General features: G+C 41.2%; 1 protein-coding gene across 4 annotated transcripts in view; it reads left to right on the plus strand.

The window, feature by feature from the left end:
* Positions 1 to 15,740, plus strand: part of STAU2 (staufen double-stranded RNA binding protein 2) — a 140,895-nt gene that overhangs the window by 24,242 nt on the left and 100,913 nt on the right. For all 4 annotated transcript variants that reach the window (XM_083517264.1, XM_083517266.1, XM_083517265.1 and 1 more), the window contains exons 6-8: positions 3,022 to 3,181; positions 7,867 to 7,974; positions 14,230 to 14,442. In XM_083517264.1, the coding sequence (XP_083373390.1) occupies positions 3,022 to 3,181; positions 7,867 to 7,974; positions 14,230 to 14,442 (481 nt within the window). The remainder of the gene's footprint in view (positions 1 to 3,021; positions 3,182 to 7,866; positions 7,975 to 14,229; positions 14,443 to 15,740) is intronic.

A 15,740-nucleotide genomic window follows, 5' to 3' on the forward strand; every position in this document is an offset into this window, starting at 1 on the left:
TGAACTTAATTTAATAATTTAAATATTTAAAATATTTACAAATTGCCAATAACCATAGATCTCTTAAGTGAGTACCAAATAATAAAATGCAGAATAACAAAAATCAAGTGTGATCAGATAAAAAAATTAGCATTCCTAAAATGCTTGTTGAAGTGAACATGTCTTCGTGGCATGTTGAAATCTGTACGGTGTTGACATTTTCTTCACCTCTATTGGGAAGGTATCCTACAGTGCAGGACTACTATGAATGTTGTGTGCTGAATGTAGAGAGGTTTGATTTCAGAGGCATGGCGCATCTTCAAAAGCTCAGTCCCTGGTGATTTCACTTATCTTCACTTCTATAAGGAGTGAAGTGCTCTGTAGGGTACCTAGGTCCGAAGTTGTTTAAGACTTCATACACTAGTACTAAAACCTTGAACCTGGTCCAGTAGCAAACAGGCAGCCACAGCGGTTCCCACAGCAGTTATTTTGTGCTTTCAGGAAGCTATTCCTATCAGTAATCGAGCTGCCACGTTCTGCAGCAGCTGAAGCTTCTGGAGCAGGCTGAAGGGTACTCCACATAAAGGACATTGCAAAATTAAGTACTGAGACTGCCAATGCATGGACTGCCGTGTGTAAACTCTGGTCCCAGACTGCCCCTAGCTGTCTCACCAGCTGAAGCTAATAAAATGCAGTCCTAGCCACTGACGACATCTGTGGTGCTAGTGATGGTGTTGGAACAAGAATCAACCCCCAGGCTACCGACTTGCTCCTTTAGACCCATTCAGAGCTGGTCATTGGTCAATTTCCCAGACCCGGGGACCACTCATCCACAGTCTTGCCATGTTTCAGTCTCAGATTATTGGCCCTCGTTCAGCCCACCTCTTGAGTCTAGGCACTGATCCAAGGTTTGCATGGTTGTTGCTCTGGAAATTCATGTGTATCTGTGTCTCAAGTCTGTTGTTGTTGTTATTTTGGGTAGTGAGCTATAGATGCAGAATTCAGATTTGAAATAAAGCCTGCACAGAGTGATGGTGAACCATCAAGTTCCATATTATTATTTGGGTTCCCAGACACCCCCTGTAGAGTGTCCTTGTTTTTCACTGGAAGTGTGGCATTCCCAGACCTCTCTAGCTAAAAGAATCACAGATGACAAAGTTGAGGAAGAGCTCAGCCTAAGGCCTTTGGAGAGCTGTTCCCATTAGAGGTTTGTAAACTGGGTTGAAAAACAGCAACATTGTGACTTGGTGTTAGGCATCATCTCCTAGAGATTTCTGGGCCGCCTACAATATACAGTGTGTGTGATTTGGATCAGGGAGCTCCAATTTCAAATCTCCACTCAGCTCTAAATCTTACACAGAAACCTTGAACAAGTAGCTATCTTGCAAATTTATTGTGATGATAAAATTTAGAGAAACCTGCATTTACTGCCCCAGACTCCTTGGAAGAATTGTTTTTCAAACTACATTTGTACCCTGCATTTCCTTCAAGTAGTTCAAGGCAGTTCACATAGTCCTTTCGCCCTGCTCATTTTATCCTCGCAGCAACCCTGTGAAGTAGATGGGGCTGAAAGAGAATGACTTGGCCAAGATCACAGAGTAAGCTTTGTAGCTGGTAGAGATTTGAACCTGAAGCTCCCCTGTCCTAATGAGACACTCGAAAGGTGTGATATATAAATAACCTGTATGAACAAGGTATATTTGTTCTTACCACTTGCTAAAAAATTCCAGATCCCTTTGAAAGAGGATCCAACCAAACTTCTGTTTGATTGCAGTCAAGCAATCAAAAAATCTTGTCATACACCAAGATATAATCTAGAGAACAACAGTCAGCTGATACACAGTCAAAAATGAAAAGGAGGGCATGTTTTAAGGAAAGTAAGCTTTAATCCCCACAGTGACTAGATCTCAAGCTACATAACAGGAAGGGAAAATTTTACCTTGGCTCTGAATGTTTCTGTCTTGTTCTGGCATGCTTGAGGTGACAGCAGGCTACTTCATTTTGTTAGCTGTTTTCCCTTCCTTACGCATTTGTCATAAGTATAATAGCTCTCCCGTATTCTCAGAATATATATATTAGTTCTTAGGCTGCAGTCCTAAGCATGCTTACTTTGGGTGTAAGTCCTATTGAATACAGCGGGACTTGCTTCTGAGTAAACATGCGTATGATTGTGCAGTTGTTTATTTATTATTAAAAGCAATTCCCAATGTATTGAGGGTGTTTTACAGACTTCTTGGTTCATTATATTTAATACTATTTAATAAAATTTATATATCACTTGATTATAGAAAGAAACCTCAAAGTGGTTTATAGAAAAATAAAATTATCATTAAAAAATATAAACCATAATTTAAAACATACAGAAAGTGAAAACCCACAAGATTCCAAACAACATGTTTGCGATTCACAAAATACACTTGGAACTCTGTAGGGAGAATATAGTTGGGGGAGCTTTGTGAAGCAGACAACTGGCATTGAGGAAACTGTTAAGTGTCACCTAACACCATTTTCCTGCTGCACATTACCATCTGCCAAAGTTACCGGGGGGGGGGGTGTAGCTGAATGTTATATGCAGTTCTATGTAGATTTGCATGTAACTTCCAGTTTGCTCTGCAGAAGATTTTACTATTAATAAGTATTTATATAGTGTCATCAGTGTATATGACAGTTTACCACATAGAAGAGGGCAGGTCCCTGCCCTAAGGATCTTACAATCTAAAATACAACACACTGGAAACATCAGAGGAAGGGAAAGCAGTGAGTGGTAAGGCAGCTTTGCTGTGTGTAGTTTTTGTAAGTTAAAACAAATTATTTTGCATTTAAAACACATTTTGACATCTGCTGTGAGGTCTATCCATGGCAACTTTTTAATCAATTAAAAGGTTTTTAATTGGTTTACCTAACTGATAAATTGACTAAAAGTTGTAGCTAAATGTTAATACTGGCTTTTTCAAATATAATTTACATACAGTGTTTGCAAGTTGTTTGGTGTGTGAATTTGACTTGCAAGAGGACTTAATGTTCCCATAACCTTTTTCCTAGATATCACTGCCCTGTGCCTAAGATTTTCTATGTCCAGTTGACAGTGGGTGACCATGAATTTTTTGGTGAAGGGAAGACTCGCCAAGCTGCTAGACACAATGCTGCCATGAAGGCTCTTCAGGCACTTCAGAACGAGCCGATCCCCCCCAAATTACCTCAGGTTAGTGATTCGCGCCTTCGCTTCTTAAAGCCATAGTAAGCAAGATCTCCGTAAACTGGCGCCCTAATTTGGAAGAACTTGTGGGAAGAATAGACATGTTTGTTTTTTCCTTGGTCAACCTTTTTATATCAGTTCTATTTAGCTTGCAGTAACTGAGGCCATCAGCACATTTTGCTTCTTAAAAAGTAAAAAAGAACCATCCTAATTAGGGATGGCATGGGATCTCAGCCGGGGAGAGCTTGAAATGAATAATGTGACCTTCTGCTCCTTGAAAAGTTTTACCGCATTTCAGTTCTGGCCCAGTCCCCTTTGTGCTGAACCAAACTAGAAAAAGAGGTTTCCAGCCTGCCTCTCCCACTTCCCTATCAGCCCCACCCCAACACATCCTCCAAGCCCCTCAACCTTGCTAAAAGCATTACATCAGGGACAAAAGGTTCATCGAAATGAGAGAGATCAGACGAGGCCTCATTAGGATATCATACATGAAGCATAGTTTCCTGTTGGAGATCACTGCACTTCAACATCATTAGTATTATCACAGTGACTCGAGTGCTTGGGTTGAACTCTATGCACTCTTACAGCTTGATTTCTGCCTATACTACCCTCCATTTGCTGCCCCTGCATCATAAACTGCACCATTCTTAGGGTCTTCCCAATCATGTAGAAGCAGATTGGGTGATAGGGATGCCGAGGAAATCCTTTTCCACAGTGGAATTAAAATCCAGCCCGTTGACCCTCTTGTTAGGGTGAGAGATGGAATTCTCCATGTAGCTCTATATTTGTTGATGTTCTTATCTCTAGAAAGGTGCTTTATTTAGAGTAGTTAGGACGTATTCCAAATGGTTGTGAGTCATTGTTATGGAAGACATTGCATTGCTTAAGATTGCGTGACTCTTTTTCTTGTTATGGTCTAAAGCAGCCATGGCCAAGGTGGTGCCTTGCTGGCTGGGACTGGTGGTGGGAGTTGTATTTCAAAACATCTGGAGGCACCAGTTTGGGCAAGGCTGCTCTGTCATGCAGTAGACCAGAAAACTAATCACTCAGGAAACTTAAAAAAGAAAAGACCCCAAGTCTCTTGGGGAAAAATGCCAAATATCTGAGAGAACGGGAGTGTAGGTTGTATCTTATCACTAGTAATACATATGTATTATCCAGTTGAGTTCTGTGACAGTCACAGCTGACAGTCAACCCTATAAACGATGAACCATCCATTGCAATTCATATGCTGGGGAAATACCAGCTTTGATGCACCCTGGAGGAAAGATCTCTAATTCTACACTTACATTCCCTGCAACCAAAGGGTTGCAGAAGTGCCCTTATTTGTCTCTCTCAAAATAAAAAAATAAAAAAATCATACATACTTAGTTCTAGTTTAGCTAGACCTGACTCCTTACCCTGAGGAATTCCCCCCCCCCCAAAAAAATAACTCCACATTTTCCAAATGATGACATTTTGATATGAAATCTTGTGCATGTGAATGAGATCACAAAGTCATTTTGACTGAGCTTCTGAACAGCTGTCAGATGGTTTTAGGCTTTCAGTCTATTAGTCCCTTGGTATATCATTAGTTTGCTCAGTCTTGCAGTTGTAAGAGTCAAGGCTTTCATTATTCAACAAAATGCAAAAAAAAATTATATAAAAGTAAATGAACATATAAAAGCTGGTTGAAATTTAAATTACAGATTAAAAGGTCTGGAATGATAGAATAGGTAAATCTAAAGCACAACTAGAGTTCACCTAATTGAGGCACAAGATGCCCAGTTAAAACTGCAGGGCAGGGTAAAACAGATCAAGACCATGGCATGAGGACAGAATGGCATACCACTGGCACCCCCGCCATACCATATTCCCAATTTAATTTCCCCCTGAAGCTGCTAGTTGCTCCATAGAAGTAAACGTAGTTGCTCCATAGAAGTAAAGAAGTTTTATCATGGGGAAAACAGATTCAGTAGAGGGGCAGGTGATTTAAAATGGGGATGGCACAGGCAAAGGAATTAACCCTTTCCTTCCCTGGCACTATAGCCCTGGTTGGCCCTGATTGGCCATGGGTAGCTTAAAAGGTAGAAAGCACTGAGTGATCACTCTTAGTCAGAAGATACAGAGGATGTGTTTTCAACAACACCACTCCTTTATAGATAAAAATCTATATAGAGCAATTGTATTTAAGCATTGAGTATAAGTGGCATAATCCTACAAAGGATAGCTCTGACTAAAAATCTTATGCATGCTTACTAGGTAATCAGACCTAGAAGACCCTAAGCCCTGGAATTTGGCTGCTAACTAGCATGTAGAAAATCAGGTTGCATTCATAGTCATAGGACAACAGGAATTTAAATCCCATAGATTTCAATCTGACTTAGTTAAGAACAACACCTGCTGCATTACATCTTTGGAGATTTTCATTGGATTGCTTTCAAAATGTCAGACATGTAGAAATAAGCTAATGTACATGAAAGAAGCAGTGGTGTAAGGCAGACTATGCATTATATCACACAATATAATACTTTGGGATGAGGGGAACGTTCTACTTTCATTCTCTAGCATTTCACACTGCCGTTTTTCTAAAAGGCTCTCCGACAGTAGAGCTGTGTGCAAGACCTTGAGGGGGCACTGACAGAGAAGACACCAGTGGGCTGCATAAATCTAAAGAAGGGATTCTTTTTGTTACCACTGCTGATCTCAGCACAAAGGGTTGTCCATGACTCCTGCTCATAGAATAACACTTACTATTTGCATATTTCAAATATTCAAAATGTCACAAATATTCTCTCAATAGTCCTTATAACATCTCTGAAATCCAGAATTATTATCCCCACAGGGCCTTGTGACTACCACTGTTGTTGCTCCATTTCTAGACATAGAATCATAGAATCATAGAATTGTATGAAAGGGACCCGGAGGGTCATCTAGTTCAACCTCATGTGATCTCAACTAGATCATACATGACAGATGGCAATCCAATCTCTGCTTAAAAACCTCCAAGGAAGGAGAGTCTACCACCTCTCATGGGAGTCTGTTCCACTGTTGAACAGCTCTTACTATCAGAAAATTATTCCTGATGTTTAGTTGTAATCTCCTTTCTTGTAGCTTGAATCCATTGGTTTGGGTCTAGAGCAGGAGAAAACAAGCTTGCCCAACTTCCCTGTGACAGCCCTTTAGTTATCATATCTCCTCTTTCCCAGGCTAAACATACCCAGTTCCCTCAACCATTCCTCATAAGGCTTGGTTTCCAGACCCTTAACCATCATGGCTGCCCTCCTCTGCACATGTCTTTACACATATTTACACATATATACAACCTGAGCTTACATTGGAGGGGCTCACAGCATTAACATTCCAAAAGGTCTTGTTCCTCCATTGGTCACAGCCTTGGACTCCAGCAGAAATTGAGCATGGCTCTCCTTCAGTTTTGTAGCTGGTCAGAGTAGTCACAAAACTTCTCAGCAAGAAACAGGGCAGCTGAGGTGGTAGACCGTGTGCACTGTAGAGCTGCAGATAGATGAAAAGTCCCTCTACGTGCTGTGGCATGTTAAGCACAAGCTATGTACTAAACAAACAAGAGCCTTCTAAACATTGGACAACGTTGGACACGCAGAGTCTTTTAAGGCACTGGATGTTGAGGCTTTATGGGGTTGAATCTTCATTGTGTCAGTTTGAGGAAAGCACAACGCAAACAGCAGTGAGGAAAACGAGGAGTCCATGGGAACACGAACCTGCATTCATGAAAGAACTGCTGTACAGCTGCCAAATTATTTCTGCCAAGCATCCAAAGTGAGGCCTGAGAAGGGAGTACATAGCCAAGAGCTTTACTACTGTGATGAGACTCACACGTAAACCATGGATCTTTCGGAACCACCAGTCATCCATCCATCCCCTTTCCTTTATTGCTTTTTCTTGGTGGTAAGGAAGTTTATGTGAAAGAGTCTCAAGGGTTATTGCTGCTCAGTGCCAATAACTATAAATAATGCCGGAGAGTACTTGTGTCCCTGTTTAGCCTCTGTCTGCTTTTATAATGTAATAATTTGAAGGTAAAGGAATACATTGGCTCACCAGTTAAGCTTTTGTCTGACCATTGAGTAAAGTGCAGCTCATGGCTCATAGATCAACATTTGCTTTGCTTTCTGCTGCGGAAGCCTTATGCAGACACACAACCTAACCATTGTTGATTTTTCTGAATTCTAGATTAAGGATTATGGATGAATTCCTAAACTATTTAAAGTACTGTCCACAAATTAGGAAGCATACCCATGGTTTGAAGTGAGTTTCCAAACCATGATTGGTGTCAACCATGGCTATGTTTTATGGTTGCGCTGGCCAAACTCTGCTTAAAGGCAGTTTGCTATCTCTCCCCGTGTAGACAGGCTGACAGTGTTTATCTGTACTGGTCACAGACTAAATCTGTGTTCTTGCCTTCCAACAGCATACTCTTTACAGAAATTAGTGACTGAGCCTTCAGCCTGTTGTTTGGGTTGGACTTTTGTGAACAAGCAACCCATCCACACAAGAATTTAAAATTAACTCCATGCCCTGAAAGAACAGGACCACTTTTCTTTTTTTACCCAGGATCAAGCCGCCTCTGCTTGATCAAAGTGGCTGCAAATGTACTTGTTTGCATGAACATTTTAGTGAATATGCTTCAGGGTCTTGTTTTGCTTTAATCAAAATTTCTTATTTTGCTTGACCAGAATGGAGAGCCAGGTAACGAAATGGAAGACGAAAAAGATGCAAACAAGTCAGAAATCAGTGTAGTATTTGAAATTGCACTGAAGCGCAGCATGCCTGTCAGTTTTGAGGTAAGCTTGACATTGTATTCTGCTGGATATATAATATCTGGGAACGGGGGAAAGGGAGAAATTCCTTTGCCCCTCCCTATAGGCACTTTGTCAAATACAGTGCTACTAGATACATGTTTATTGAACATGCATACAAAAGAGAAAAATAATGGGTTGGAGCCATACTTGCCCTGACCAGAGTATTTTCACTAGCATCCTCCCCCCTCCAGCTTCCTATGCCTTCCCTCAAAAAAATCTACTCTGGAGGGTGGAAGACCGTTTTGGGCAGGGGGAGTTCTGAGAGCTGCACAGGGATAGAGCCCTTCTGTTCTCAAATCCAACCCAAATGGCAAGTAATTTCTATTAATATTAAATTAAATATAATTACGGCATTCTATTCCCCACCCCCAAAGCTGCTATTTGCTCCATTCTAGAGAGTCCTTACCGTTAGTTTTTTGTTTCTACTTTTCCTCCTGCAGTATATACACGACTGAGGAGTCAAAATGTTCTTTGAACTTCCTCTTGGTTTAAATCTTTATTTACAGACAGTCTGTTCGTTTCCGTTTGTGTGCGGGTAGATATATGTTTTTGCCTGGTGCACCATGCTTCATTGATGAACTACAGTATATATATTTTATAGTTACTATTTCTTATATAAGTAACATTTTCCTAGGCATTGCTGTTTTTATACCTACAACAACTGTTTAAGGTGGCTGAGGGTTCCATATCCAACTACAGCACTCTGTTTAATAACAGAGCACCCTGACTAAAATGCTGATTAAATTGGCTCATTCGTTAGAGAGTAAAGGGTGGACGTGAAGGAGCTGGGCCAGATATACAGATACCTGCTTATTTTACCTTCCTAAGCAATAACCGCATCCAATCTTTACCTCTCAACCTTCAGTAGAGAGCTCTGCTGCCCTGGTCCTGAAGGCCTATGACAGGAAGGTAGTGCTCCTGCCATGTGGTTCCCAAGAGGCTCTGGGTGTTTGACCCTTGGCTTAATTGAGAATAATAATTTCACATTGTCTAGCAGATAAGGAACAGGTATTCTATGAGTTTTTGTTAAAAGTTACTTTTGCCAAGATGTGTGTGGGTATCCAACTAATTGGTTCCATCAGCCTAAGGATCCAGAGAGTTGGAGGAAACCTAGAACAGATTTAGGGGCCTCATGGTGGGAGGAGAAGGGGGAAAGTTCCATTGCACAAGCAGAAATACTTTCTCAGATGGAACAAATATGTTAGATACTGAGAGACATGCCAAGGCTTACTTGGGAGTAGGTCCTATGGAGATCAATGGGCTAGATGCAGACTTAAGTTGGTTGCATGTAGAACCCATTAAATCAATGGGTTAATCGTTGATTAATTTCTGTCATGTTGTTTTTGGTGCAACTAACTTTCCTATCCTAACCCCACTTACCTGGCAGCAAATCCCATTGAATTAAATAGGATATAGTTCTGAGTAGCCATAGTTAGGGTTGTACTGTTACTCTGGATCCAAATCAATGTGATTTATTCTGAGTAAGCGTTTTTCAGATCATGCAATACATCAGTCTTGTGAATTAAGTCTGCTGAAGTTACTAGGTGATAATAAAAAAATAGTAGTAGTAGCCTGTTGTGAGTTGGTGGACAGGGTTAGAGAGATCCATCCATCCTGCAGCTGTCCACTGTATTTCTATGCTGGGCACAGATGTAGGTTCCCCCTTCTCTTGTAGCACACTTGGTTTCTATTCTAGGTATAGGCGAGAGACCAATATGCCATACCTCCTTGCTTGCATGGAATTCCATAAACTCACCTGCATGGAGTTCCTTGTCATCTGTGGCTACTTAACTACAAAGCTGTTATCAATGTCAGATGGGATACAGAGGGAATAGGGACACGGGATACAACAAGCAAGATGGGAAAGGCAAAAGAAGAAGCTGAGAAACTGTTTCTTTGCAGCAGGTTACTCAGCTACAGAAAGACAGATATTGCAGCTCCTCACCCAGACCTGGCGGTTGCTGCAGTTCATTCCTTTGGCCTATATCCTCAGTCATTATGTTGACCTGCACCACCCTTCTGGCTCTGCCGGGATGGAGCAGGACAGTGGCAAGGATGGGGAAGTACCAGCAAATGAAGATGCACTTGCATGTACCACTGCCACCACCAGTCCACTGCTTCCGTTGCCACTGCCTTCCGCAGCCCATACTGATCCTGGCATGCGGCAGTGCTATCACAGCTGCAGGGGTGGTGCTGTAGTGGTGCCTCACATCACACACCACAGCGAACAGAAATAGGCACTGCACTCCAGGCAGTAACACGTCGTAAATTCAAATAGATGGTGCTGCTACCTGTCCTTGGAACAGAGAGGGTAGAAGTCTGTTTGATCCCCACTAACTGATGATGGAACAGCCTGGCATGCCTACCTATTCCCTTCATATCCCTTCTCTAGGACATGAGTTACTGCTGCTGTCCTGGGCTCCTACTCCGTCCTTAAGAACACCAGATAAAGCTTTATAAGAGGCTTCCTTGAATATTTTGCTCTCTGCAACATTAGATGGTCTCAAGTTGTATCCTCTCTTTTGCATCAGCCTCCTGCAAATTCATGACAAAATTTAGTTGATAACTCAAAGCAGTCACCTCTGAGGTAAAAATCTTGCAAAGAAAAGGTAGCATAATCACTGTTTAGGTTTAACCCAGACCCTATATTTGGAAACAATGCAGTGACTCATCATTTTGTAATAGGCCACAGGATTTGGTGTTTGTAATAGGATTTTACTTTAGGAACTGCCGGTATTATTTTGTACCAGGCATGCATTAAAGCTTTCAGATGTCTTTGTTCACATGATATCTGCAAAGCAGCCCTCGTTTTCTTTGGGTTACAAAAACCACAGACAACATTATATCATTGCTCTTATGTAAGCCAGCAAACAGTTAAAGATATTTTGTGCTTCGTGTAAACAACTTTTTAAGACTTGCACAATATCTGGAGAATGGGTGGGGTGTGCAATGTAACTAGGAGCCAAGTTCTGCCCTCTGATGTCAGCAGCACTGCCTGAGGGCAAAATCTTGCCCTAAATATTTAGCCCAGAGGGATTACAGTGTTGCCTAATCCCATTCACTGTGCTTGATGAAGTGGAGTTAGGGTTTGTTATCTAACATCTTTTAGAAACATTGTAAAACACTTTAATGAGAGATGTGGTATTGGAATAAAACACTTAAAGATCAAAGTTTTACCCTAGTCATATTCTCCAGCTGCCTATTGATGCTGTTCTTCTAAGAACATAAAAGGAGCCCTGCTGGATCAGACTAAAGGTTCAACTAGTCCAGCATCCTGTTTCTCACAGTGGCCAAGCACTTGCAGGGCCTGAAGGCAATAGTCCTCCTCTCTTGCTACTCTCCAGCAACTGGTATTCACCACAAAGAAGAAGAAAATTGATTCAATTTATTACTCCACCCTTCCTCCTGAAGGGGGGGGGGCTGCCTCCGTTTATGGAGGCAGATTATAGCCAGCCTGACTAATAACCCTTGGTAGATCTATCCTCCAATAACTTCCCTATTCTCTTTTTTAAAGTTGTCAGAGCTGGTGGCCACATACTGGTTGCCATTCTTGCTGTTTCCAGCTCTCCAGTTAGTCATCATCCATGTGCCACACAGAGACACACAATGGGGGGGGGGGAACCAGGAGCATACTTCACAGGTTCTTCAGTAACATAATGCTCAAGTTGAAGAGGAAGGTACCATGCGCAAGAGATACCAAGAAGCACACTGTGTGCGCCCCGCAGCTGCTGCTTTGGAATGCGCCACATGCACTCATTTTGCAGGTTTGTATAGGTCTTGAGTCATGACCTCAACGCTCACCCTACTCATTGGCTTGGTAACTGTATGAGCATCGTGGTGGAGCCCCTGAAGGAGAAGTAGCATTTACCACCAGAGCGGGCACTGTGGAGGGCCATTCCTTTTCGGTGCAAAACAAAACACATGGGACATATGTGCTCTAGTGCCAGAGTGAGACCTCACATTTGTCAAGGAAAATAAAATTTTAAAATAAGGAAGCATTGGGGAAATGACAGCTGAGTGGTGTGAAGAAACGGAGCATCTTGTACAATGTTTTTTTTAAGGGAGAAGCAAGCATTCATGTGACATGTTTACATATCCTTTTGTCATATCCAAAAACAATCTCTCTCTCTCTCTCTATATATATATATATATATATATTAGAAACCTATTTAGAATAGCACTTGGCCAGATGGGGAAGGTGGTGCAGGGTGGGAATGGGGGAGTGTGTTACTTGTCACTAGTTATGTAACAAGCATTGTCCAGTAGTTCCCCATGGCAAGAACACAGCAGGTGATGCACATAGTCAACGGTGCTGGAATGCTTACGTAAAGCCTTAGTAAAGCCTTAGTAGCAGTTTCTGGCTGACAGCTACATTCAAAGTTCCATTTATCATTGTGAAACGCTGGTAATGTTGACAGATTCCTCACATTTCAAGTTACAGCAGAAGCTTTATTTTACAACTAAATTTAATCTTTCCAATGACTGTACTGTGTATATATTCACTTATGCTGTGGCATTCTTACTGCGGCATTCCCTTACCAATTGTGATATTTTGTCATTTATATAGGGGCCTAACACGGTGTGCTACATATCCAGTGGAACAACTCATTCTCTTTACAATGGAGTCTGGAGTAGGGCCTAAAAGCCAGTAAAGTGAGCATACTTAGCTTCTCCTACCGTTTTTCTGTTAGGCACCACAAGGGATGTTTCCCTCTAGACTGAAAATTCTGAGACCAACATTGCAATTCATCTTTGCTGTGAACAGTGGCCACCACCTTCCCTTTTCTGTACAAAGCAACTAATCAAAATCTAGTTTAATTTTTAATATAGTTTATTTATTTTTTAAATTTCCTGTAGATGGAGTTAGCTGTTGTCAGTGATATGAGTACGCATCCATTACTGGAAATATATAGTCAAAGTACTTCCCTTTTGTTTGGCTTGTGGCCATTATAAGGAGCGGGGGCAGACAGCCATGCACAGCCAGAGGTTACTCGAGTTCTCCAGTGCAGCTTTTGTTGAAGAGGCAAGTCACATTTTGTACTGCAATAAGTGATATCTCTTCAGCAGCAATAGTGGCTTCCTGTGCCATGCACATACTTGTTCCACATATGCAAATGGTGTCATGCAACAGGATTTGTACTTTGAACGGTTTTGCAAAAGCAAGGCAAAAATCTCAACATTACCACAATATGTAGATAATACTCAGGGTAGTACTACTACACATTACCTTGGAAAGCTCATGTTTGCTAATATGAGCGGAGAGGCATTTATAGGGGAGAATCAGTGGAAAGCCCACTGAGTATTTTTATTCTTCGCTGGTCTTTTATTACCATTTCAGAGTCTTTAAAAATGGCCAAGCATGGGTGCTAGACACGCATTGGTTCACCATCAAAAGGCAATCTCTGAATCCACTCTGTGGTCCTCATAGCTCCCCTTACAACATATCTTTGAACAAATTGTTTTACAATTATAAGTCGCTTTGAGGCAGTTTGTGTAGTAAGCAATAGATAAATACAATAAATAATAACAACTCACATGTCCCAACTCATTTTATTCCATTGAACACACTGACTCTTAGAACTTTGTTTTTATGTTATCTCTGTTTCACACTCTCTTAGCTGTACGTTGCCTTTCCAAAGCAAGCAAACAGTCTGAGGGGATGGTATAAGTAGTAGGTGATAATTTTTTTGACAACATTTGCGTATAATGTCCATGTATTCAAAGCACTTCACATGCACTATCTAGTTGCAATCCACACGACAGCCCTGTACATTATGTCAGCAATTTTATCCTCACCATCCCCACCATATTGCAGACAGAGAACTGAGGCCTAACGCCACCTAGAGAATTCATTGAAAGAGGCAAAGTTTGAACCTGGAACTTCCTGATTCACAGTTAAATCTCTTCATCTCTATGTTGCACTGGCTTCTCAGTAGAAGTCAGTGGGATTTACTGCCGAATGAGCTTATTGCAATCAGGTTTTTATGCAGATTGGATTCATATAAAAAGTTATAATCTAAGAAAGGCGTTGTTTGGTTGGAATGAAAATCTACAGGGGGTAAAATTTTACTCTCTGACATAATATACATTATCAAGCCTTCTTTAACACACCTGGTTGTTAATCTTCCTATTCCTGCTCACCGTATTTCCATACAAATAATTATAATAAGGACAAATTTATGTAATAGAAATGAATCCTATAATCATTTCATTTGCATGTCCTGTCTTGGCTGATAGGTAATAAAGGAAAGTGGACCACCACATATGAAGAGTTTTGTTACCCAAGTGTCAGTGGGAGAATTCTCTGCAGAAGGTGAAGGAAACAGCAAGAAACTGTCAAAGAAGCGAGCCGCAATAGCAGTCCTGCAAGAACTACGGAAACTTCCCCCTCTTCCTGTGATCGAAAAGCCAAAGCTTCATTTTAAAAAACGCCCCAGAACAATGTTAAAGGTAATGATGCATTCGAATAATAGAAGTTGCCAAACTTAATGCTTTCATTTGCCTTTTATGGTTTGCAACGTATGTAGTGCAATTTTTATTTTGCTCAGGAAGATACACCTGTGGCTTTTTTAAAATTGAGGATTACTTTTAGTCACTTCCACAGAACATTGCATATGGTTTGCATATGCATCTCATTCTGGATCTGACTTCTGCTCGCACATACAGTTCTGGAACTCCATGGGTAGAGAACAGTAGTACAGGGGAGGAAAACGTCTGGGGGGAAGCATGTGACAAGCGAAGGTTAAGCACCCCATTCCATTCTGCCCCTTCTCCATTACAAACAGCCCTTTGAAAGGCTGCCAATGTATCTTACAGTTGGGCCCAGGAAGCAGCTATTTCTATACTAGAATATTTTGCCTTAAATTGCAAATAGTACTAATGCCAAAAACATAATACTATATGATACAATATGATATTTTATTCTATAAACCCAGACGTCATTACTGGGTTTTAAACATTTGCTTTTCATTTAAGACAAACCTAATTATTGAAAATAAATAAAGTGACCTTTTAGTAAGCTAATCATTTGCCTTTCCCATTTTTAGTCACTTTAAATAAAGATAAAGGACAGAACAGAGCTTTGTATTTCAAAAGTTAGGTAGCTGTTGTTAATAGGTGTGCTTGCTATAACACACTGATGCTTCTAGCTCTGTTCCTTCCCAAGTATGTTTGTGCCACCAGACAGCAGTCCTCATATAAAATCTATCCATCATTTGTTTTTGCTGCCTTTATGATACCCATTTGATGAGTAGCTTTGTTTGTGCTATTTTTGCCTTTATCGTGTTTTTTAAAAGATGTTCCAGTGCTGAGACAAAGTAGTCCAGCTGCATCCAGTTAGATTGTTATGGGCTCATAAAGTTTATAGACAAAGCTGAGCAATACTCCTTGGATCATAGCAAGAGCAAAATGCTCATTGCAGCCTTGTCATCCGCCCGATACCGCTGCACCAATCTGGCTATGAAAACAGCACTTGAAAAGCTAATTTGGCGGGCTGGACCAGATGCTCTGTGGCAGGCCCAGACCCTGGAACCAAGGTCACCTGTGAACAGCTGCAGAGTGGTAGTGGGCCAGGGTTCAATTTTCAGTAAATTGACAGGTGGAAGAGGTGCTTAATTGTTCTCCTGCCAGCTGCTTTCCCTCCCAAGAATGCCTTGCACCCTATTGCCTTATTATTTATAAATTTCAGCTATAAATTCCTTCCCACGAGGAACCCCGAAGCAATTTACACTATAACATATATAAAGCAG

This window comes from Podarcis liolepis (genome assembly GCF_965112155.1).
Source record: "Podarcis liolepis genome assembly, chromosome: 8".
Lineage (NCBI taxonomy): Eukaryota > Metazoa > Chordata > Lepidosauria > Squamata > Lacertidae > Podarcis > Podarcis liolepis.